The sequence below is a fragment of the Castor canadensis genome, chromosome 4, assembly GCF_047511655.1.
Source record: "Castor canadensis chromosome 4, mCasCan1.hap1v2, whole genome shotgun sequence".
NCBI classification, from domain to species: Eukaryota; Metazoa; Chordata; class Mammalia; order Rodentia; family Castoridae; genus Castor; species Castor canadensis.
Window position 1 is genome coordinate 26612520 of NC_133389.1, and position 25524 is coordinate 26638043.

The window sequence follows — 25524 nt, forward strand, 5'->3', positions numbered from 1 at the left end:
TTTTCTATAACAAAAGGAGCACCCAGGGCAACTAAGTGCTGACTATGGGAGGGAAAGGCAAAGTCTACCAAATGCAGTGTGCCAGGGAGCTCTGGGCATTGGTGGAGCAGAAGTCCTAGATAGGAGTGGTTTCCAAGATAACCTTATTGGCACTAGTCCCCCTCACTGTCCAGCTGCAGGGAGATGCTCTTATGGTAAAGGGTTGACCTAGGGGACAGAGCCATAGAGAGAGGCCACAAAGTGTCCTCACCACTATCTCCCCCTCCTTTCCCTCAGACTTTCAGGAAGACCTTGTGCAGATGTGACCACCTCTGCCCAAGAAGCAGCTTCTTCTGCAGGGTCTGAGGACCTCCTCCTTGAGGCTGTCCTCTGAGGGGATCTGGAACAGTAGTTTCAACCCTTAGGCTTCACACAAAACCTGACAGAACAGGACAGTGACTAGCCTGGGTCAGAACTATTACTGGGAATGGATTCGAGTTAGGAAGGGGCTGCTGCTTCTTCCACTAGGCAGCATGGACACAGTTCCCTATGATTCGCATCCTTCACCACCAGTCCCACTGGCCTTTGAGGATTTCTGTGTGCCCAGGGCTATTCAAAGTGGTGACGTAATGGGAGAGGAGCATTTGACATGCCTGCCTTCCAGGAACCACCCTTGCTAAAACTGAGCTGATGCTGCACGACCTGGAAACAGGAACAGCTCACGGGTAGAAGGCGCCAAATGTCTTGCCTCCCAAGTCGAGTAAACAGTGTTCCCATTGCCTACGTCAAGAGCACAGATGACTCAGTTCTCATCTTAAAAATTTGTAAGCTGTTTCTTTACACAAGACTCTGCAAGGAGAGCTGGAGTTAAGGTTAGTTAAGGAGATGCACCTGGAAAAGCAGGAAAAACTGCAGTCTCCTTGCTTCCACCTTGGTTGAAATGCCTCCCAAGTGCTTCACCTGCTGCTGTGTGGTTCCATGCCTTCCCTCACACTGAGTGTCTGCTCACCACCTGCAGGTCCCCATGCACACAAGGGGTCCTCTCCTCCCAGCCTTCTTTACATCTTTCCCCATTCTGACAGAAGGAAGCATGGTAGGTGTGAGAGGTGGGCACGCTGCTGCCAGCCCATGCTACTGCTATGTAGCCACTGTTTACAGAGGTATCAGAACAAGTGCAGTAGTATTTCGGATCTTCAGCAATGTGTTCTCACCTACGATTTTTACTGTACCCTCCTTCAGAGTACATGAACCCCTCCCCCAGGCAGTAACTAAAACCTAAGAAACTCATGGGAAATGCTAGCTACAGGCATCCAAAGTGGGGAGCCAGAGAGGAAGGGGGGACAAGGGATCTTGCAAGCCTCATCTTTTTCTATCTCCAAACCTTGGCTACAATTGTTTCATGTTCTGGGTCTCTGCCTACCTGTCTCCCCTCTACACACAACACCCTGTTCTCTGTCCTTTATTTCTAGCCAGACTGAGGATTGGGGCTATTTGAATGAAGATGGAGAACTCGGCTTGGCCTACCAAGGCCTAAAGCAAGTTGCCAGGTCAAATGCACTCATGTCCTCCTGTGTCTGCTTTATCTGTGTGCCTGCTCACATCTACACTCCTTGTGTTTCAGCCAGATGGGTGAGGGGCACAGTTCACATAGGCTTCTGGCTGGCAGTCCCTGGGGTCATCCATCTGTCACTTTGTGTCTGGGCTGTGTGGATGAGGTCAGCAAAGGCTGCTTGTCTGGGTCAAGATGAGCATACTGGGTGACCCAGTTGAGCCTCACAAACGCTGCGGTCTAACCTCTCATGTAGATGTAGGCATGGAGATAGGAAGACAGAATCTTACATGGCTGCAGGCCAGGTAACAGACACCACTGTTAAGAGCAAGGAGAAAAAGGAAACTTATCTCTGGGGACCCCCAGCCCTGTGCTGCATCCATACTCTGTAGAGACCTTCCTAACTCTGCAGGATCAGCCATAAGCCAGGCTGATGTAAATCAGCCTGATTTACATGTCTGCTACAATGCAAGTTTCCTGGGAACTTGCCATGAGCACACAGCTGATCCAAATCTCAGGGATTCCCCAGCTGACAATCACAGCCAAGAGCTGAGCATGTGTGACCCACTCAGATCCCCCTCATGGAGGGCACTGCAGCTTGGGGACTTTAAGGCCCTTGCTGGTTAAGCAGATAGTACAGCATTTGGTACAGCATTTGGTACCAGACTCTGAACTGGTACCCATCAGTCTTCAGGGGGTGAGCAGTTTAGCCAAGAGGCTCAGCATGTGCAGACAAAACACAGCACAATGGTCTGTCCTATGCTTGTTGCTTTTAGGGGCTGAGGCATAGCTTTGTGCATTTGAGCCTCCCAACAAGAGATTCGTCAATGGTCATCAGGCATGTTTCCCAGAGGAGGAAACCGAGGCTGCTAGACTCAGCTCCCTCAGCAGGTGGTGACGCTGGTGCAGGAGCCCACCACCCTCAGCTCATGCTCACCTCATGTGGTCACTGATAAGGTGACAACAAGAGAGATAGCAAGTCTCCTGGCTCTTCAGCCTTTCTCTGGATTCAAATATGGCCCTAGAGACATCTGGGTCAAGTTCTTCATTCGGCAGGTGAAAAATGAGAATAGGCCCTGCCGGACAGGGTCACCATCAGGGAAAAGGTAATACAGGTGAAAGTTGTGCACATGCTTGGCCAGTAGCAAGCAGGGAGGAAGCACCAGCTGCCCCTTCTGTTTTGTAGTGGTGGTTCCACAAAATCGGAGTCCTGTCTACTCAGAAGTTTGCTCTGTAGGAAGAGGGACCCATGTGGGAGACTAGGGCATTCCTCATGCTTCTGTGTCCTTAGGTTGTCTGTGGTGTAATGAATAAGCAAGTGAATATATTAGTATGTAGAATTAACCTGCCCCTTGGCTGAGGCCACTACCCTCCCTTGGCCTCAGTGTTCTCTTCTGTGTGATGAGGAGGTCAGCTTGATACTTGAGTACTTGTGTACCTTGCACAGACCCCAGGCTGAGTCCACTTGGCGAGGAGGACAGATGTGGTAGGGAGCACATCACATGAGTCAGGAGCTATTTCCCCAGGCAGCATGCCTAGAACCTGAGTCTCTGTTCTCTGCAAATTTACACCTTACTGGGGATTACTGGTATTATCTAAATATTGTATGCCATCTAAAATGCTGATTTAATTACCAAATTAGCCTCCACAATCCTCGTGTTACTGTTTTGCTTTGGTAATAGACTTGTGGTGAATGGATGAGTTCTGCTATCACATCTTCACTCATTTGTGACACTTGACTGAGAAGTCACTGGGAGTGGGTGTTATGCTTCTATGAAGCTCACTCAGCTACCTAAGACATGGTTGCTTCTGCCAATGGTGTAGAGTTGCCCTCTCTTGCTTCCTTCTTATTACAGCATTTCTCACCTTCCAAACCACTCTTAAGAACATAGGGGCTGCCCCTCCTGCCTCCTGGGCAGCAGGGGCTCCAGCAGCTGTCCCTTGGGTACTTCCCACCTCATAATTCCATGCCTAGCTCTGCTTAGAATCTTTTCTACATCCCAGGAAAAGACCAGGTGTTTCCCTGGCATAGACTACATCAGGAAATCTTTCAGGGCTCCTTTCATTCATCGCCCCCTATCTTTCTTGCCTATGAAGGCAGCTGCACTGATCAGAAAGCTGGATCAGGTAATTAAGTCCCTGAAGTTGGCACTGTTGCCTGAAATTGTGTTAGTGTCAGCTTCCAAAGGTGAGGCTGCCTCTGATCCTGCAGAAGCCCTTGCCTTCTATCACAGTGGAGAAGGTGCACTCCCAAAAGTGCCTGGCGCCCTGGTCTTGGGCCTCTTACAGTGAGAGTTGGAGTCTTCTCCCCAGTGCTTTCCAGACCTGGTCTGGGTCTGTCTGCTTCTTGTCATGACACCAGTTGATCTTAAACCTTCCCCCAGAACATTTGCAAATAGTCTTTGGTGGTGGTGGTGGTGGTGGTGGTTGGGCTTTTTTTGGTAGGGGGAGGAAGGGAGCTAGAGAGAAAATTGTTATAAAAATTGCATACATGAGATAAGGCAAGGTAGTAATGGTGGAAATAAATAGAAAGGCAAAAATATTAATCCCTTTCCATTCTAAAACTTGTGTAGAATCTACTATAGGAAAAATAAGCAGATAATAGCTCAGTTTTCTACTTTTGCCTTTATGAAGAGATTCTTGTGAATTTTGAGGCAGATATAGATATTTTTATTTTAAAGCTACTATAAGAAATTTATTAAAGTTCGAAAACAGTGGCTTATGCCGATAATCCCAGCACCTGGGAGGCTAAGGCAGGAGGACTACACATTTGAGGTCAGCCAGGGATGCATAGCAAGACCCTGTCTCCAAAAGCCAAAATCAAAAATGTACTTGTACTGATGATAATCATGACATGGAGACTGTCTTCTCAAGCCGAAACCAACAGATTACACTCACAGAGTGAGGAATGAGAGTGGAGGAAAAGGCCTAAGCTCCAGGAGTGCCTTTGGCCTTGGTTTCCCATCATTTGAGAAGAGGACAGGTTGGCTTGCTTGCCTGGTGACATCAGTGGCTGTCTCCCTGCTGCCTTCATCCCTGATTGGGGCTGTACAGTTGCTACTGCTGTGTGCTTGGTGCTCTCCAGTTGTGTTTCTATCTGTGGCCCTCACTTGGGGCCGCTGACCTGAGCCACGTGACCACCAGTCTGACTTTCCTCGGTGCAGGTTGCTGGAAGCACAGCTGCAGGCCCAGAGCCTGGAACATGAAGAGGAGGTGGAGAATCTCCAGGCCCAGGTGGAAGCCCTGAAGGAAGAGATGGACAAACAGCAGCAGACCTTCTGCCAGACACTGCTGCTCTCCCCAGAGGCCCAGGTGGAATTTGGAGTCCAGCAGGAGATCTCCCGGCTGACCAATGAGAATCTGGTGGGTAGCCATGCCTCCCTCATCACAGCTTTGAAAGTCATGTTCTGGAAGAAAATAGGATGAGGGACGGCTTTTAGCCAGATGGGCAAGGTAGCCCATCAGACTCCCAGTCTGATGATGATAGATAACTGAAATACCTCTTTCTTAGTAGAATTTAGCAGCTTAAAATAGCAAGCACTATTTGGATCAGGAATTCAGACAGAATTCGTGAGGCCAGCTTATCTCTGCCCCGCATGGTGTTGACTGGGGATGGAAAATCCAAGACAACAGCATTTCCATGTCTGGACCCTTAGTCTTCCTTCCCGAAGTCTCTCTTTGTCTCTGTGCCCTCTGTCATTCATTGCTCTAGCCTTGGCTGCTGTACCTGGTGCTGGTTTCCAAGAGGATGAAAGCAGTAGCTGCAGGGCTGCTTAAGGCCTAGTCCCTGCACCAGTAGTACTGCTTCTGCTACATGCTGTTGACCAAGACAAGTCGTGTGGCTAGGCCAGGTGTAGTAAGGATAGACCAACCTCCTGGTGGAAGGAGAAATTATTGGTGATCATCTCTGCAGGTGGAGGCCATGGCAGATGCCAAAGAGATGGGAGAATCTTTCCTATGATAGTGTACAGGTCAGGAGAAGGAAGGCACATTATAAAAACAGAGAGAGAAGGAAGATAGTATTTTTGAAAACATGATTCCACATGGGATTAGCAGCAAGTATTACAGAAAGAGAAAGAATCCAGAGAGGAGGTTTTGGGAAGGAGGAGAGGCATGAAGGGAATGGAAACTGTAGGCCAGCAGAGTATGTGAGTGTGTTAGCTTTCCATTGCTGTGAAAAATACCTGACATAAACAACTTAAAAGGAGGAAAGATTTCTTTCAACTTACGGTTTCAGTCCATTGTCACTTGGTCCTGTCGCTTTGGGCCTGAGGAAAAGCCAGAACATCTTGGCAGAGCAAAGCTGCTTACCTCATGGTGGCCAGGAAGCAAAGCAGGGGGTAGAGGAGAAGGGGACAAAATTTACTCTTTCAGGACATGGCGCTGTGACCTTCTTCCTCCAGCTAGGTCCCTCCTCCTAAAGTTTCTACCAGCTTCTAGTAGCCCATTAAACTATGAATCCACAATGGGTTAATTTGTTGATTCAGTTAATATCCTCATGGTCCAGTCACCTCCCAAAGGTCCTACCTCTGAACACTGCTGCACCACAGCCTTCATCATGTAACCTTTGGGAGACATTTCAGACCCAAGCCATCAGAGAGGAAGGGTGTAGACAAAGGCACCAGGCCAAGAGTGCAGGAGGAGGCCACTTGCCTTCTGGAGTGTGCCTATGGGAAAGCAGCAAGCAGTGCCCAAACCTGATCAGCAGGTCATACAAGCCAGCCGGCCTGCTATTTCCCCATGTAGCCAGGCAACCTGAAGTTGGGCTGATAACAGAGGGGAAGTGGACCCCAGCTCTCCAAACAGGTTTCATATATACCTAATCCTCCTTTTCCCTTTTCTGCATGTCCCTCTGTGTTGCATGTGTGTGTAAACAGGTGGTTTTGTGGAAAGAAAGGTACATGTTAAATTGTTGGGCCAGCTTCTGCCACACAAAGGAGGCAGCCATGTAACATGGTGGGTGACCAGTTAGCAAAAAGGGCTGTGTATCTTGGAGATGCTGTGTTCACTCACGAGGACAGCCTAGGAGACTCAGTGAATGGAAAGAGTGGGTAGTTCAACCTTGAGAGATGATTAACAAAAGAAGACAGTACCATGAGTCTATCTGCCAGAGTGGTGAGCCCTGGAATGTGAGGGGAAGCTGGGTTGATGACCAGAAGGGGTAAGGAGGATCCAGCTTTCAGCCTTGTAGGAGACTCTTCCTTGGATGTGACTAGCCTTGTTTACCAGGCAGAGGCTGTGACTCATAAGCAGACCCAGCCTACAACAGGATCCAGGAACTGTTGGTGCTTTCTGTTCCCCTGTTGAGTACATCTTCATGCTTACTCTGTGCTGGCCAGGGACACATGGACATCCAGCAAGATGGAGAGTGTGTGTACACAGTGAACCCCAACGCAACATTCTGGAGAGCCTCAGGGGTCAAAGGTACAGGAATTTAGGAAACTTCTAGCTGGAATGGTCAGGAAAGCCACAGATGTTCTCGTGGAGCTGTGTAGCAAGGAGGATAGGATTGTGTTTCCTGGTAGCAGCTTGAAAAGTTTAGAGATAACTTCAGGCCTGCTCATTGTTCATTGCCAAGATTCCTCATGGATTGAACTCTGTCCTGTAGGCCACCTTACTTTTGGCCTCTGTAGACTTTGGGCCTTTGTAGTGCCACAAGTTTGCCAGCTTTGTGTTCCTTTTTGTTTATCCTGAGTTTGCTGATTTTAAGCTTTAAAGATGCCCAGGTGGTTTCATTGTGTTGCAAGTTTGGGAAATACAGCTTTACACAATCATAATCTCACTTAGCACACTGAGGAGACCTTCTGATATTTGGGAGCAGATTTTGGCCTAAAGAGCTGGCAGCAGGGAGTTCAGCAGTGCCAAGTCCCCTTCTGCAGAGTAATTCAGGTGGAGGACTGCATTTCCTGGGCTTCTTCACAGAGGCTGGCCTGGAAGTGAGAGCTTGAAGACAGAACAGGAACGGAAGCCTGGCTGCTAGACTCCTTGTTGAAATGTCTGGTGTTTAATTAGCTGAAAATAGGTGTTGGAACACTTACTGTCTGTCCTCCCAGGGTGAAAAAGACACAGCACATTTGGTAATGTCACCTGGAGGTGCATGGGAACTGGCTGGCAGTTGCAGTACTCAGGCTGTGGTCCTGACCCAGGTCTGCAGCAGCCTGGGTTCCTCACTCACTGGGTTAGCTGTTTTTTGCTCCAAGACTGGATGCATCCTTTGCAAGAGTAAGGCCACAGTTGTGGATTCCCTGCAAGGTAGAGGAGGGGTGGCAATGAAGCAGCACTAACTGGGAGCTGCGGGGATGCTTGGGTGCTTCAGCACAGCTAGGAGCAATGCTTGAGGATAAGATGGAGCCAGTAGGCCTGAGGATCCACAGGAGACTTTCCATACCACCCCCCTCCCCCAAGAATTGCTACTAAAGCTTCTCAAGATGCCTAGGATCTTAGTACAAGTGGCTCTCACAGAGCCCCTTATCCATCCTGATCTACTTTTTTTGTGCTGTACTGGAGCTTGAACTCAGGGCCTTCACCTTGAGCCACTCCACCAGCCCTATTTTTGTGAAGGGTTTTTCAAGATAGGGTCTCGTGGAACTAATTGCCCGAGCTGTCTTCGAACCATGATCCTCCTGATCTCTGCCTCCTGAATAGCTAGGATTACAGGCACGAGCCACCGACACCTGGCCTGTCCTGATCTAGGTTTACACTATAGCACCTCTCCTGCCGTTGAAGCCTCTCAACTTAAGAATTATTTTCTAATTTTTACGTTCTTACCAAGATAATAAATGAAGCGCTTTGCAATTATCTATAACCAGGTTTGTTGCCTATAGTTGCCACAGCACTGGAATTGAGCTTTTGGCCTGTTCTTGACTGTAGGCCAACCTTTGAAAAAGTGGTCCCCCAGGGCTGGCTATGTAGCTTAGTGGTGGATCACTTGTCTAGCATTCACAAGGTCCTGGGTTCCATCCCAAGGACCACAAAAAGAAAAAAAAAAAAAAAATTCCCCCAAGATATTTTCAAGACAGAATGTTTGCTGCTGTCTTGCCATTGCTGCAGTCACTGAGGCTGGGCTGTAGCCTCCTCCCCGCCTCCCCTGCTGCAAAGGACCACCACTGCCTGGCTGGATCAGGGCAGTATTACTGGCATCAAAATCCTTACCCAACAGCTTGCTTTTCCAGGTCCCAGTGAGCTGACTTGCTCCCGGTGGCAGCAGTTGCTAGGGACTGGGGCCACAGCTGCTGTCCTTTTGGCTTCTGGGCCCCAGGTAATATTGGTGCCCTTGCATCCCTGTACCTCCACCTGTCTGTTCCTTCCCAGAGTGGTGCCCACCCCTCCCCAGGACACCCAGGCGGGTTATCCCCTGGGGTCGGCATGGCAACCTGAGGAGGCTTGGCTTGGGGAGCCCTGGGATTCCACAAGGCGCCAAAGAGCTGGAATGGGAGGAGTTTGCCATGTCGTTACTGAGAGAATGAACTCAGACCCATTGCCTGCTTCCTGCGCTGCAGAGCAGGGAGCTGAATCTGAGTGGGGCAGCCTTCCTGATCAGGACTGAGCTCGCAGGCCTCCCTGGGCCTCTCTGCTTCCAGAAAGGACTTTACGTTCTGTCCAGTGTGGAGATCGAGTCTGTTCTCACACTGCTTCCCTCTGCTTTCAGGACCTTAAAGAACTGGTGGAAAAGCTAGAAAAGAATGAGCGGAAGCTGAAGAAACAGCTTAAGATTTACATGAAGAAAGCCCAGGACCTAGAAGGTAGAGTGCATGAGGGGGTGTGTATGTGTACATTTTGTGGAGCAGAGGTGCCTGGCCACTCCCATAGGTCTGGGCTGCCTGCCCTTTGTCACACTGTCTACGTTGCCAGTTTCCTGGTGATTGGGCCTGTAGCAATCATGTGATAGAATTCAGACCCTTCAAGCTTACACATTCTCAGCTGGCAGTCTGGAGGACGAGACATGCATTGAGCAGGTGTTTGATGCTTACCCTGAACCAGTCTTTGCAGCCTGGAGAAGTGGGACATGGAGAAGGTGACCTAGTGGTCCCTGCCTTCTAAGGGCTTAGAGTTGGAGGCAAGGCTTTCCAGTGAACATGATGTAGCACAAAGACCCCAGTCCTAGGGGCCTCACTCTGTGCCATGGGTGTCAGGATGAAGCTTCCCAGTGTGGGGAGGGCAGTCTGAATCACTGTCTTCTGGAGCACTGACAATGGTCTCTCCTCTGACCCCCTACCATGAATCTATGTGCCACTCCTTAAACACCTTCTACCTTGCTTAGATCCCTCTATGGCTCCTTGTTGCCTGGATACCCCTTCTCATCCTGCAACCCTCAGCTCAAAAGCCACCACCCCAGGGCTGGATTCCTGCTTGTACGCTGTCTTATTGCTATGGCCTGTTGAGCACAGTCCTGGTCACAGGTGTTGTTTCATTTGAGTAGTTACCTCCTTACATCCGTCCACCTGCTCTTCTAGGAGGGTAGCAACATCTGGGCCTCACACCAGCACATGCAGGTAGATGTGGTCTCTGCCTAGCTGGTGGTCTGTCCTGTACCTGCCTCACCCCCCACCCCCACTTTGGATTTCTTGTTTTCTGTTCCTTGGGTTCTCATCCTTCTAGTTTCTTGGTTTACAGGTTTCCCTTTTTGCTCGGTCCTGAAGACCCATCATACCCTCTCCTCCAGTGCTTCTGTGTCTGTACCTCCCACTCCCCTGTGACCAGTCTTGGTCCGCTGTTCCCAGGTGACTTAGTAGCTTCCCAGGCCCTGTCTCTGCTTACAGTACTCTCTACCTGTGTCTCCCCACAGGCTATATAGTGAAAACCTAGGTCTCAAGTGGTACTCCCCTGCACACTGCCCTACATACACACACACAAACACGCATACACACACTGCCCTGCACACACACACACACACACACACACACACACACGGAACCTCCCTCCAGCCACAGACATTACCCTAAGTGGTCACTTGCCCTGCTCCTCTCCCATCTGTCCAGGCATTTGTATGAAGTGAGACCAATGGGTTGATGACCAGCTCCTTCCCACCTGGTTGAGAGTCCTACCCACCTTCATCAAGTCTTTCCAGATCCAGCCACCATCAGGGCTCATGGTGCATACTCCTGGCCTGGTACCTGGCCAAGTTACAGTGTGGAATATGTTTCCACGTGAATGTACAGACATGTCTCCTTAGCTAGAGTGGCCAGGGACACAGCTGGAGACTGTTGTTTTAGTGATGCTTAGGACAGTGTCCTGTGTGCAGTAGCTATCCAGGTATGCTAGAGGGTAAATCTGTGGGTTCTATCACTCTCCCCGCTTGGAGTCAGGCCCCTTTGGGTGTGTGTGGGGGGGGGTGAAGGCCTGAATGAAGGTTAACCAGGCCTTTATACCACCAAGACATTCCTTCTGTACAATTAGCTTACGTAGTTGTTCAGAATGCGTTTAGGATGTTGCCCAGTGTGACTCTACATTTGGGTGCCAGGGACGGATTTCTGCCCCACTGACACCATCCTACCTGAGGTGGTACAGTGGCTGTGTCATAATGTGACACACAAAGGGAACCAAGCATAGAAGATCTAGATCTAGGGCTAGAAAGATGGCACCCCCTTTTCTTGCAACTTGATAGGAGAGAGAAGCAACTACCAGCTAGCTGGGTTGAACGCCCTGTCTCACACCTTCACAGGGCTTCTCTGGTCTAAAACCTGCCCATTGTTCTTTCAAAGGATTCCCCTTGCCTTGTCAGGAGTGGGCTGCAACAACAAGTGCCAGAGACTTCAGCCTATAGCCACAGCCTGCCACACGTAGCGTGGGAGCTTGGCAACCCCGAGAGCTGGGCCCTAGCCACAGGTTCATCCCCCACCCTCCAGGGGCAGAACTCTGCAGGCCTTCCACCTCAGGTCCTCATTCATGTTTGTTATCCCTTTCCCACCCAGCTACCCAGGCATTGGCCCAGAGTGACAAGAGACAGCATGAGCTCACCAGGCAGGTCACGGTCCAGCGGAAAGAGAAGGACTTCCAGGGCATGCTGGAGTACCACAAAGAGGACGAGGTCCTCCTCATCCGGAACCTGGTGACAGGTCAGGACCTGCATGGCTCCCCACACATCAGCCTTTACTCCTTCTCCCATCCCAAACATAACCATCCCATCCCCCCAGAGCCCTGCCCACTCCCTACTTCCATGTCATACCCACTGCCTCCAGGTGCTCCCCCAATAACCACCCACCGCCTTTCCAGATCCCACCCCAATCATCACAGCCCCACATAAACTCGGGAAAGGGAGGGTCTGTCCTGACTGCTCTGGACGGAGATGGGGGAGCTGCCAGCCTCGGTCCTGCTAGCTATGCCTCAGCAGCAGCCACAGTGCCCCTTTCCTTGGCAAAACTCTGTATGAATGTCAGCACTTTGGCAATAACAGCAGCTCAGGTTTATGGGGCACATCCTGCTATCAGGGACTCTGCCAAGCCCAATAGCCTCCTTACCTTGCTTAATCCTCACATCCCTTTAAATAGGCCCTATGCTATTCTCACTGTACACAGGGGAAACTGAGATCATTCTGGTAACTTGCCCACATTGCACAGTGGGCAAGAAGTGGATCAAGGATTCAAATTCCTTCTGTCTATGTCAGGCTTCATAGTTTATAATTGCTATGTAATACAGCACATACAAGCATGGTCTCTGCAGTCAGATGACCTGTGTGCAGATTGCTCCTTTCCTTTCTAGCTTATGGCTGAGGCAGTGTTCTCACATGTATCATCAGGAAGGGGACTGTACCAGTAGCACCAAGTTGTAAGAATCAAGGTCAATAATTGTGCTCACAGCATGGTCCCTGGATCAGCAGCACCAGCATCTCCTGGGAAGGGTTAGAAACGCAGAATTCAGGCTCACCGCAGGCTGTCTCACCTTCGCACCAGACATCTCCTCCCAAAGCTCTGGCCTCCTGCCTTCACTCTGCTTAAACCTGTTTCCTTTTCCTGGTGTGCTCTGGAACAGAAGCAGTAGAACAGCTTCTCCCTGGCTCTCCAGGGGCTTTTAGCATGGTGGGGCCAAAGGGCTGAGTGTGAGCGTGCAGAATCCCAAGGTTCTCAAAATCTGAGACAGCAGCTGGAGAAGGGACAGGCTGAGCAGGCACTGGGGAGACGGCAGAGTGGCAGTGGCCTGCTAGACCATTTTGGCTGTGAGTTACCAGGACACGCGCAGCTACGTAATTCCCAAATTGATGGCCACACAGGGCAGAGGTTGCTCCAGCATTCCTAGCTCTTGGCAGACTGTCTTTGGGAACATAAAATTTGCCAAATTCTCTTAGGGTCAATCTTTGTATTCTGGCTGCCAAAGAATCCATTGTACCCTGTAAGACCTGCAGGTGCTGAGGAAATCAGAATTCTCACCCCAGTGAAGGAGCCAGGTCCTATCTGCAACCTTTGGCGACAAGCCCCTTCTTAGCTGAGGACCATGGCATCTGTGTAACTTGTGGGCTCTTTTTCTCCTTGTTGTAAGGATAAGGCAATAGGAGCCTGTTTCAGCGTTGTAGTACAGCGCTAGAAATGTGAGGGTGTTTTTGTAACTAGTGTCTACAACTACTGGTGGTTAGGGTTAGGAGGAGTGTGCATATCCCAGGCAGTTTGTCTGCTGCCCCACCCTCACCCCTACCTCATGACAGGTCAATTCCTAGATAAGCTACAGGGAAATACTGCAAGTGTTTCTAGTTGAGGCAAGGATTCTGACAGCCAGAGTGTCCTCCATAGCTCTAACTCCTCTGTCATTGCGATTAGACCTGAAGCCCCAGATGCTGTCAGGCACAGTGCCCTGCCTCCCTGCATACATCCTCTACATGTGTATCAGGCATGCAGATTACACCAGCGATGACCTCAAGGTGCACTCCTTGCTGACTTCCACCATCAATGGCATTAAGAAAGTCCTGAAGGTAAGGAGCCCACGCAGGAGGCTGCAGTTCCCGGTGGGCTGAGCAAAGCCAGCACCTCACCATCACTTCTCTTTATCTGGGTTCTGCCAAGGCTCCAACTGTCATAGGTGGGATGCTGACAGTTCCCAGAGGAAGGGGCTCAGGCTTGGAAATGGCAAGAAAACCAGGACTCCAGCCTGGTCCTCCAGGGATACTCAGGTTTACAGAAGGCCTGGCTTCCCACTGCCCCAGATGCTAGGGAGATGTCCTGCTGTAGCCAACGGTGGGTGGGCCTTACTCTGAAGCAAGCTCAGGGGCTCACCTGGGACCCAGGCCCTCCCCCACCTTTCTAGGACTGGCCAGGTGCATGCTGCCCAGGGTGGTGGCACAGGGAGAACTGCTGATACTCATCAACTTACAGGGAAGCATTGTGGGCCACAGGCCAGGGCTGTTCACAAGCTGTTGACACAGCTCAGGAATGCCACCTGAAGGAACAAGGGTCTTCACAAATGTGGTGGTAGCCAGTTGAGTCACAAGCTAGCCTGCTGGGAGATCGGGCCTAGCTGCAGAGGGTGGAGGCCAGGTGTTAGAGATTAGCCCACAGGGAGAGTCCCAAGTGTTGCTGCTCTTAGAGACTGTCTTCATCTCTCTCTAACTTTGCCACTTCTAGGATGTAAGCTGTCCTCAAGAGTACTGAGGCCAGATCAGTTCTGGGTCCCATGAGCCTGTAGTTCCTGCTCTGAGAACACGGCTTCGTGCCCTAATGACTGCATTGTCTTCTATGCCCTGTGCTCCATATGCAGTGAGATCTGCTCACAGCTCTGAATGTGCATTGTCCACATGCTGGCAACTCTCAGATCTGTGTCTCTAGCCTTCACCTCTTTTACAAGCTCCAGCTGGAGTCAGGACAGCCTAGGTCAGCCTAGGACTGACTGCAGATATCACTTCCTTAGAGACACCTTCCCTAATCCCAAGCTAAATTTACCTGTTCTATCCCCGCAGCCACTGTATCCATCCTCCTAATTTTATTGTTAGAGCTCATACCATACTATTCAAGTAATGATACTTACCTCACAGACTGGGCTCATGAGGTCAGTGGCTGTAATGTAGAAATAGGATCAAAATTGTGTGGGTTGCTGAGGACAATTAGTTACAAGTTTATTGCCATTGGCATCTGAGCTCTTGATCAGTAAGACACCAGAATACTTAACTGTCATGCTTCCTAGCATCCCTTGTGTTGGAGAGCTGGCTGGCCAGGCTGGGGTTTGTACTAGAGTGTGTGATCACTAGGGCAAGCCTCATCTGCCACCTAGCTTGGCATTGGTTAGCCACGGGAGGCAGCCTGTACTTAGTGTATATCCCTGTGTGTGCACCACTGATCAGGGGAATGGGGAGTGGTTCTGTGCACCATCTCAGATAATGGAGGAATAGTAAAGCTACCTCTTGGCAAGGGTGTCCTCCCTTTGACTGGTTAGTGACCTTCCCATCATTGGGGCTGCTGAGGAATTCTAGGTAAGATGGCAAACGTGGACAGAGAGCTACCATGTAAGCATTTCACCCAATAGGAAGCACTTACTCATAGTTGGGGACATCATTTTTTTCCACAGAAGCACAATGATGACTTTGAGATGACATCATTCTGGTTGTCTAACACCTGCCGCCTCCTTCATTGTTTAAAGCAGTACAGTGGGGATGAGGTGAGTAGTGAGATAAGTGTCCTGAAGATGGTCCTGCTTTCCTGCTTTGCCTACTTCCAGTTCTAAGGTATTTTGGAAATGGCAGTTATAAGGTCCCCAGAGTCCCTCTGAGACCTCAGACTGTAGACATCCCTGACTGAAAGCTGGAGTCAGCAGGGAGGCGAGGATACCTGCCTCCAGGTAGTGTCAATGAGCTAAAGGGTCCCTGAAAAATACTCCTTAATTGAGTAAGTAGAATTGATAGGGAAATGGTTTTGCCTGACCCATTCAGTGACACAGAGCCCCTGAGACTTTCCTGGGAACCTGTGTGACCATACACATCTGAAGCCATCCTAGAAAAACCATGTCAGTGAATGATGGAGGAAAGCTCCAATGTCTAGTCTGTCTAAACCAATCAGCTAGCCTGTTCATTTCAGAATAATAAAGATGGCCCCAGGAAAAGATGGTCCCTTGTAAGAACTGTGTTTGTACAAACTGACCTTGAAGACCAGCTGCAAACCTCCAACCTAATTTGATTCCTTGGTCTGAGGTCCCATTGACACTATCATTTCATGTTCTGCTCTGGTCCTCTGGGGCCTGGCTTTATCTACAACTCTCCATTCCCATCTTTGGTCCCTGAAAGAACCTGGCCCATTTAACCCTCTGAGCTAGTAACATATAGCACCCTTTCCCTCCAGTTTCTCCAACTGGCTTGAGACCTGCCCACCCTCACACCCCTGCCTTTCACAAATCTCCCTATCCACCTTTCCCAAGGCCAAGATATAGCAGAAATGAAAACAATGCAATACTTTTAAAATTTTATTTCATCATTTGTGCCACAACAGTTTATGACACTCTGTGCCCTGGGTTAATAAAAAGATACACCACCCCAGTCAGCCTTAACTTCTTTGGAATATAGTCACATTCCACCTCCACATTTCTCCCAAGTACCAGAACTTCAGTTTGGTCCACCTGCTTTTATCCTGAAAGGAATGGGTTAAAAGTAGGAAAAAAAAGCTACCTTTTCAAACCAGAGGCCTATTAATATGGTTATATGTTATGTTATATAACCATAATATAATACCTGACCTCTTTATGCATAGGACAACATTTAATGTTGTTCCATGGAGGCTCGTCACTTTACCCAGAGTTACATGGAGTCTAACAGCATTATATAAGATGGGCAGGACAAGGACTCCATGACATTAGACTGTGTCACATGCTTACGTTCTCAGGACAAGACTTGAGTCACAGCATAACCAGGTCTGTGTCGTCCCAACAAAGAGGATAAATGAAAGACCCTCTCTTTGCGATCACAGTTACTCCCTCTTCAGCCTGATTTTGTTTTATTAAAAATTGCTTTGAGCCAGATATGGTGGCACATGTCTGTACTCCCAGCATTTGGGAGATAGAGGCAGGAGGATCGAGAGTTTCAGCCTGCCTGGGTGAGTCCCTGACTCAAAAGAAAGCAAAAAATTGCTTTATAACTTGGTACAGTGTAGGAGGCTATGCTGGGATGGTCACCTTTTGAAAGCACTGATCTTTTTGGCTGCCATTCAGTCCCTTGGCCTGAATAAAAAGAACATTGGACCTGGGTATGGGTAGCACACACCTTTAATCCCAGCATTTTTGAGGCTAAGGCAGGAGGATTGATTAAGTTTTGAAAATTAACCATGACAAAGGGTAACCCAACAGTCAGAAAGCATGGATCCCTCTTTTTCTGACATTGTACCCATCTAAGTTTTGGTACCTTAGGGAAATCACTTTACTACAGTGATTTGGACTAAATGATTTAGGCCTCTTTTTACTTATAGTTTTGACTTCTGTGTCATGTGAAGTTTTTTACTGCCTTCAGGTTCAAGGGCAATCAGTGAGGCCTCAAGAACTGGCAGGGTTTTGTAGAACATCTTACATAAGGAGGGTCTAGATAGGACCCCACAAATAAGAGGTTGCTAAAGTGACGAGAGCCCCAGAAGTTGTGCTGAGTCTGGGGGACCATGGATCCCAGCAATGCTCTCCTCTTCTCCACAGGGCTTCATGACCCAGAACACTGCAAAGCAGAATGAGCACTGTCTTAAGAACTTTGACCTCACTGAATACCGCCAGGTGCTGAGTGACCTTTCCATTCAAATCTACCAGCAGCTCATTAAAATCGCCGAGGGCTTGTTGCAGCCTATGATAGGTAAGCTGACACAGGAGCTCTTGGGCACTTATCCTGGGGTCTAGAAGGAGGAATGACTACGTAAGTTTGCTCTGCCTTTAGGGAACCAAGTATATCAGCCATGGCCTCCATAAAGCCAGGACCATCTTGGTGAAGGCTTGAGGAGGGGTGTGTGTCATGCCTGAGAAGAACTGTGAAATTTTCAACACATGTCATGAAAATACACAATGCTAGCATAGCAAGATGGTCTTTTTTTCTATAGTGTATTGTCCCACAACAAATTTCCATAGATAATAAAGATAAGCTCAAAAGGTATACAGTAAAGGAATATAATCCTCCTGCCCATTATATATCTCATACATGAAGAAAAAAAATGTATCGTGTGTGTTCACAAGAACGTAGCACTAAGTGCTCGGGCAGTAATATTTGCTGAACACTCAGTTTGTACAAAGCAGTGTGTACACTCGGGCACTAAATATGAAGTCAGAATTGACAAATAAGAGTAAGTTGAAAGAAAAATGACACATACATACATCGCTCACTATCCTCCACCAAGGTCGGAGAGAAGGTTGAACCTGGACATGAGTGTGATACCTTCTCCATTACAACACAAATAGGTTATGGGTGAATTCCAAGTAGAACCAATCCAGAAATATATGCCTTGGGATGAAATTCAAAATCCTCCATCCTATCCAGCAGTCTCCTAAGGCACCACAGGGAGGGAGAACTGACATATCAAGGTAGACATACTTTAGAACTCTGGATGACATGATTGTTGATAGCACCACTTCTTGAATAAGACAAATATGCCTGGGCCAGGACTATGCCCAAATTGCTCAGTTCTCAAACTTTAGACTCTTACCACAGGTAGTACAGAGTCAAGCTGCTGTACATCCATTATCTTTGTCCCATCACTAATAAATTTAAGTGAAAATTTGCTCCATAGCTAACTGCTCATTCCAGAAACCAACACATTAAAAAGTCTCTGCCAAATACAAATTCCTGAGCATGTCAACACTGTAGACTGGATGGTATCACTGTCTGTTTGATCTGAGTGGTCCAGCAACTGCGCTCACATGTGGGGAGCATACAAGCTTCTCAAACTATGCTTTTATTTCAGTTTCTGCCATGTTGGAAAATGAGAGTATTCAGGGTCTATCTGGTGTGAAGCCAATGGGCTACCGGAAGCGCTCTTCCAGCATGGAGGGCGGGGAGAATTCATACTGCCTGGAGGCCATCATCCGACAGATGAATTCCTTTCATACGGTCATGTGTGACCAGGGCCTGGACCCAGAGATCATCCTGCAGGTGTTCAAACAACTCTTCTATATGATCAATGCAGTGACCCTTAATAACCTGCTCCTGCGGAAGGATGTTTGCTCTTGGAGCACAGGCATGCAACTCAGGTGAGAGAGGCCCCTCAATCTAATACAGGGAGAACTGTCCTGTACAGCGTCCCCCTACACCCCCCACCCATGCACATATACTAAGCCAAAGTCAGAACATAAGCAATTGTTCTAAAATGAAATCCAAATCTGATCACCCTTGTCACAGCTGGCACGTGACTCAAATTCATCACCTTTTGATTGGTTGGTGAAATTCATCAAACACCAAGATGGTGACTTCATAAACAAGTTTATTCAAAGCTTAAAGATGTTTGCATGTTCTGAAGACTAAATACCATGTGGGTAGGACAGAGAAATCAATGAGACAGGCAGCACGAAGGTTCACAAAGCATAAATATTTATGACTGTTAAATATAAATTAATTCAATATATCTAATGCTTCTCACCCATTGATTCGTATAGACACAGTAAGCATTTCATCTTTGCTTGATTTCAAGTGCCCACTCATTTATTCATTCTTCATTCAACCAGTAGTTCCTGAGTTCCAGGCATCTTTCAAGCTTTTAAACATGAAATAATTAAGGTGTGGACAATGATGACACTAGTTACCACCAGCTTGCAAAGCCTAGCAGGTGTCCTCATCCCAGTGCATTGGGGCTTAACACAGCTCACTTGTTACTTGTGACTAAGGTACAACATAAGTCAACTTGAGGAGTGGCTTCGGGGAAGAAACCTTCAGCAGAGCGGGGCAGTTGAGACCATGGAACCGCTGATCCAGGCTGCTCAGCTCCTGCAGTTGAAAAAGAAAACTCAGGAGGACGCAGAGGCCATCTGCTCTCTGTGCACCTCTCTCAGCACCCAGCAGGTACGGCCATTGTAGGCCTCTGTCGGCCATCCGGGTCTCTTCTCCCTTGTGGGTTGTTTTCTAGTGTTGTGCTCCCAGCCTTCAGGCTACAGTTCGGGAGTTGCTGCAGACCACTTTGGTCTGTGAAACCAGATACCACACTACTGCTTTTCTCTAACACTCTGATCCCCATTGATCACTGAGAAGATAAGCTAGTAAATCCACAACCCCTCCAAAGCTTAGGCAACACCTTTTTTTAAACAATGAATTCTGAATTGTTTCTTACCTAGAATTTTTTTCCTGAAATTGTCAGCATCCGGCATTTGATTCATTTGCTTTCTTTATAATTACACTCTTTCTTTACAATGATGATTTCAATATGGTCATATTTTCACTCAGGACTCCATTTACATTGTTTTAAATGAAATCCTTAAGAACCTAGAGGTATTTAATATTACTTTCCTCCACCTCCAAAAAACTGTATTTATAAGTTGGCTACATTTCTAAAGACAGACCTTGCTGTCAATCATGAGTGGCACATTTGGAAATGGGCCCAGTCCAAGAAAATCAGAAGGAAACTCCAAGCTCAGTATAGCAAGGTGAACACACCTCCATATCCCTCCTCCACTGACAATTAAAAGATGAACGAGCGAACTCTTCAGAAAACTTCCTTCTGAAATGTACTTCCCCCCGCCCTTTTACATGTTTTGTTTTCATGAGTTTACTTCTAGGACACAGCTGGCATTTCACTTGGGCTACTTCTATCCAACAATTGCAGGCAGACAAAAGGACCGTCTCCTGTTCACATAAGGATAAACTCTTATTTGTGAAAGAATTTATTAGTAGGGAGGAGACTAGAAGGATAGGTAGCTTTTTTTAAATAAGACCTTTCTCATCTATAGTAAGATCCCTACTACTCTTTGGAAGAAACCTTTAACTACTAATAAAAAAGAGGCTGAGGATGTCAGGCATTTGTAAGCAGCCAAGCACAGGGGAGGGCCGGGTGGGACTATCAGGGACATGAATGCTGTCCAAGAGCTCAGCTCCATCAGGAGTATCTATAGACGTAAATTCCTGTGTAAATGTCAGTCTGACTCATCTCTGTGTGGGTCCTTGTCTAGAGAGGAATATACTCATGTGCCAAGGCTATATCGTCTTCTGTGCATTTAGCTTTGTGCTAAACTTTGTTTTCATTCCAACAGATTGTCAAAATTTTAAACCTTTATACTCCCCTGAATGAATTTGAAGAACGGGTAACTGTGTCCTTTATACGAACAATCCAGGTAAGTTTTGAAATACTAATCAATTTTATAAAGTCCTGGTCTAAAAGTATAGAGGAAATGGAAAATTTTGGTTTTAACCTTCTCTTTATTAATAAAATACTAGTTTCACTAGGCTTTCTATTTAAGTAAACATGGACTCTGTTATCCATGAATAACTTATTATTATATACATGCAGAGGACTGGACTTACTAGCTCTCTGCCTCTCAGATTTTAGACATAATGTAAGCATTTAACTTGCCAGTAGCACAGTACTAAATTAAGGCTAACTGGAATTAATAGAAGCTAAATATCAACTCTACACACAAATAGAATAGAAATGTTCTGTAAGAATATAATTTGAGAGCTGGGAGTGTAGCTCAGTGGTACATGAAAGGCCCTGCGTTCAATCTCCAGCACTGCAAAAAAAAAGGTATTTGAACTTAAACTTATAAATCTACAACATTTACCCCTTACGAACATGTTAGGAAGCATATTAGGCCAACAGGTATTCAGGGGATTGTTTTGGCAGTACTATGATTTGAACTCAGGGCTTTGTGCCTGCTAGGCAAGTGCTCTAGTCTTGAGCCACACTTCCAGATTTTTTTGCTCTGGTTATTTTGGACATATGGTCTCACTTTTGCCCAGGCCAATCTGGACTGTGATCCTTCTATTTTATACTTCCTGTATAGCTGGGATGACAGATGCATACTACCATGTCCAACATTTTTTCCTTTGAGATGGGATCTTATGAACTTTTTTGCCTGGACTATCCTGGAAACTCTATCCTCTCTATCTCAGCCTCCCATGTAGCTTGGGATGAAGGTGCTTGTGCCACTGTACTCAGGTGAGATCTGTCTTAAGATGGGAGCTTTTTACTTAAAGATCAGATTCCTTAAGCTGAACACAAGGGAATTTGCTAAGTGCTTGGCCTTCATGTGTGACAGTAACTGACAGCATTAAAATGATGACTCAGAAAAAGGGACACATTTCCCCATGGTTATGTATAGGAAACACTTTGGGGAGATGCATCATGTCAGTCTGTTGAGTGAAGTCAACCTGAAACAAGGTTAAGAAAGAATAAGGAAAAGTGACCAGAGGAGGAATCAAGAAAAACAGACCACAGTGGAGGCTTATCAGAGACACTGAAGAACCCAGAGACAGCCTGGGCTTTTATATAAAAAAAATACTTGGGATTTTCAGAGCCCCTGTCTCATGCTTCACTGTAAAGATCCAGAGATTTGGAAAAAGTGCCTTGAGTCTGAAAAGAGCTGTGGCAAAGAATAAATGAACTTTAGCCTGATGTCAAGGTAGAGAGGAGGCCAAAGGTCAAGGGCAGGGAGCCAAGACAGACTTGGCAGGTCAGTTGTATCCTCAAGGGCAATGGGAAAATACCAGGTGTTTCTAATGGTGCAGCTGGCAGAGAGCAGCAGTTCATGGCTGGTCACATACTGCGTCAAAGGATGGGGTGGAGAGGGGAGGTGGACTGGAAGGAGCCAGTTAGGATGTGTCTACAGCTGGCTGCTGAGAGGGGAGGAGGAGCTGGATGACAGAAGAGAAGACCCTGACATACCTGAGCCTGGGTCCACTACTGATTTTTATGGAGGGTCAATAAATGACACAAACAAAGCTCAAAGTCTCACTTGGTTTTGAATATGAGACACACACATCACAGAGAACTGTAATTGATGATAAACTGGCAACACTGTTGCCAAGAAGAGAAACCAGACCAAGAGAGAATGAAGGCAGGCCAAGTCACACTGCAGGCTTAATGCACTGAAGAACTTAGGAAGATGTCCTGCAGCTGAAGTGCAGACGCCCTCTGAAAACAGGGACAGGAGATCCTGGCTCTGCCTCCCTCATCAGCTTCAGTGTCTGGCAGTCCTATAGCTACAGTTTTATGTTCTGTTTTTCCCTCTGCAGTATTCAGGGGAAATAGTGACCAGTCAGCCCCACTCCCAAGACTCACAAACTCATGCACCATAAATAAAAAGTGCATAAAAACACACTTGGCTCAGATGCTATATGCAGTATGCACTGACTTTGTTTTGTTTTGGCTCTGTGTGTGTGTGTGAACCTTTGAACTCAGGGTTCCCAGCTTACTGAGCTCTACCACTTGAGCCATACCCCCGTCCTTTTCAGATAAGGTCTGCCCAAGGCTAGACTCAGACCTCAGTCCTCTTACTTACACCTCCCATGTACCTGAGATCACAGCTGTGCACCACCACAACTGGCTTATTTATCAAAGAGATGGGATCTCTAATGTTTTGCTCAGGATAACCTTGAACAGGAATCCTCCCAAGAAGCAGGGATTATAGGAATGAGCCACAACACCTAGCTGCACTGCCCTTTAAAAATGTGAAGTTGACTGGTCAAAACATCACGATACCCCATAAAGATGCACAATTTTTATATGTCCATTAAAAATTTAAGAGGCTTATTAAACTTACCAAAGGTATATAAAATTCTGTGAATTTTAACTAAATGTCTATGTTCTGTTTGCTGTTAAATTGTAATATAGGTTATATTTAACTTTTTTGTCCCATTTTTATACTCTCCCCAAAATCCTTTACAATTTCTTCAAGCCCTTTAAATAATACAGCCTACTGATACATCTAGTATAGAGAAATATGCTTAAAGGCTATAAAAATGGGTTTTTCTCAGAGCCTCCTGCCACTTCCATTTTATGACCGTTTCCGTTTGCTGTGTGTAATTTTGTACGAAATGCATCAAGGCTCAGTGAGTTGGAGCCGTCACTGGTCCCAGAGAGGTCAGTCTACCAGGTCACACCCTTTGGTAGCATGAATTAATAAGAACTGTTGCTCATTCCCCCCTTAATTCCTGTCTCTCCTGTTAACTTCTCCAATATTTCCAAAGATTTTCTGCAAACTTCTAAAATTACCTTAGAATTTGGGCTCATCTTTTAAGAGGCCAAACCTAAGAATAGCTTATGATCAACACCCAAAAACTAAGGAGAGTGTTTCCCCTTCATGATGCAGGTAACTGAAGAAAAGATGGACGGTCCAAGATCGTGGTGCTACTGTGAAAGCAGCTCCACCCGCCCCCAAGTCCTGCACTCACGCTGCTTCCTGCCCTAAGCCTGTTTGCATCACTTTTCAAACATTGCCATGATAAGCCCTAGTTTCACAGCTTAGCAAAAGTAGAGATGCCATGAGTGAAAGAACCGACCTCAGAACCCAGCTACTGGAGGAAATGAGTAGATTCATGTCCCTTGGTCTTCTCGTCTCTGAAGCAGGGAAAGTTATAAATACTGTCACAGGAAAAAAAAGTCTTCACACCTCCAGCTAGTATAGGATGAGCTGTTCTCTCAAAATTGGGATATATCAGTTTTCCTTTTGGCAATACTCCCACAGTTTTGTAGCTTTTGTAAAAGTCCAGATCCTACCTGGAGTTTACAGTCAGAGATTAATGGTTAATGCATAGGAAAACAACAAAGAAACCCATTACCAAGTAAATACCCGTAACAAACAGAGCACTGACCATGGCTAGTACCCGCTCTCTATGCTCTATATAGGCTGTCTCTGATCTTCACAACCTTCTCCCCGTTCATCTCCCTCTCTCTCCCTCTCTCTCTCTCTCTCTCTCTCTCTCTCTCTCTCTCTCTCTCTCTCTCTCTCTCTCTCTCCCTCTCTCTCTTTCTCTCTCTCTCTCTCATGTGTTTGTGTTAGTCAACTTTCTGTTACTATGTGTTTTGGTTACTGGTTTCAGTGCATGGTCACTCGACTCTGTTGCTTTGGGCCTGTGCCATGCTGTGTGTCATAGTGGGAACAGATGACAGGGTGACAGGGGAGGCCTGTTCACTTCATGGAAACTGGGCAATGAAAGAGACACAGGAGGGACCAGTGTCCCAAATCTCCTTCAAAGGCATGTCCCCCATGTCCTAACTTCCTAAACTGTACCTCCTAAAGGTTCCATTCCTTCCCAATAGTGCCACCAGCTAGGGACCAAACATTTAGTAGTGGGCCTGTAAGTTATAGTCCAGATCCAAAGCATTTGAATCATTGGTGAGCGTGCAATGCAGTGTCACAGTGCTGCATCACCATCACTGCTATTTATTTCCAGAATTGTTTCATCATTCTGAAGAGAAGCTCTGCCCATTTGAGCAGAACGTCCTGTTTCCCTTTCCTCCAGCACCTGGTTACCCCTCTTCTACTCTGTCTCCATCAATTTGTCCATTCTAGATGTTTCATATAACTGGAATCAGACAGTGTTTGTCCCCTGGGTCTGGTTTATTCACTTATAGTGGTTTCTTCTCTTGCAGTGTCTTTATCTGGCTTTGGTATCAGGCTATCGCTAGCCTCATAGAATGTGTTAGAAAGTGCTCCCTCCTCTTCTTTTTTTTTTTTTTTTTTGGAATTTGAGAAGAATTCATGTTAATTCTTTAAATGTTTGTTAAAATTAACCATCGAAAAGCTACCTGGGCCCTGACTTTTCTTTGTTAAAAGGTGTTTCATTACTAACTCAGTCTCCTTATTTGTTAACAAGTCAAGCAAGGAGCTTGACTCTTCTTGGTTGAGTTTTGTTAGCTGGTATCTTATTAGAATTTCATCTGGGCTATCCAATTTGTTGATGTAAAATTGTTAGTAGCATTCTCTTTTAATCATTTTTCTCCCCCCCAGCAGTACTAGGGTTTGAACTTGGGACTTTGCACTTACTAGGCAAACATTCTACCACAATGAGCCATGCCCCCCAGGCCTTTTTGCTTTAGTTTTTTTTTCCAGATAGGATCTCGCTTTTGCCTCAGACAAGCCTCAAGCCACAATCCTACTCTCATGTGACTGGGAGTAAAGGCATGATCCACCATTCCTGG

The 25524-nt window shown here is 47.1% G+C and overlaps 1 protein-coding gene across 4 annotated transcripts in view; it reads left to right on the forward strand.

Moving 5' to 3' along the window:
* Myo5b (myosin VB) overlaps positions 1-25524 on the forward strand; it is a 327773-nt gene that overhangs the window by 294288 nt on the left and 7961 nt on the right. For 2 of the 4 annotated variants that reach the window (XM_074069843.1, XM_074069844.1), the window contains exons 30-39: positions 1449-1526; positions 4693-4891; positions 9177-9270; positions 11440-11583; positions 13276-13427; positions 15014-15103; positions 17114-17264; positions 18364-18649; positions 19280-19454; positions 20636-20716. In XM_074069843.1, the coding sequence (XP_073925944.1) occupies positions 1449-1526; positions 4693-4891; positions 9177-9270; positions 11440-11583; positions 13276-13427; positions 15014-15103; positions 17114-17264; positions 18364-18649; positions 19280-19454; positions 20636-20716 (1450 nt within the window). The remainder of the gene's footprint in view (positions 1-1448; positions 1527-4692; positions 4892-9176; positions 9271-11439; positions 11584-13275; positions 13428-15013; positions 15104-17113; positions 17265-18363; positions 18650-19279; positions 19455-20635; positions 20717-25524) is intronic. The other 2 variants (XM_074069845.1, XM_074069846.1) reach the window with 1 other exon arrangement.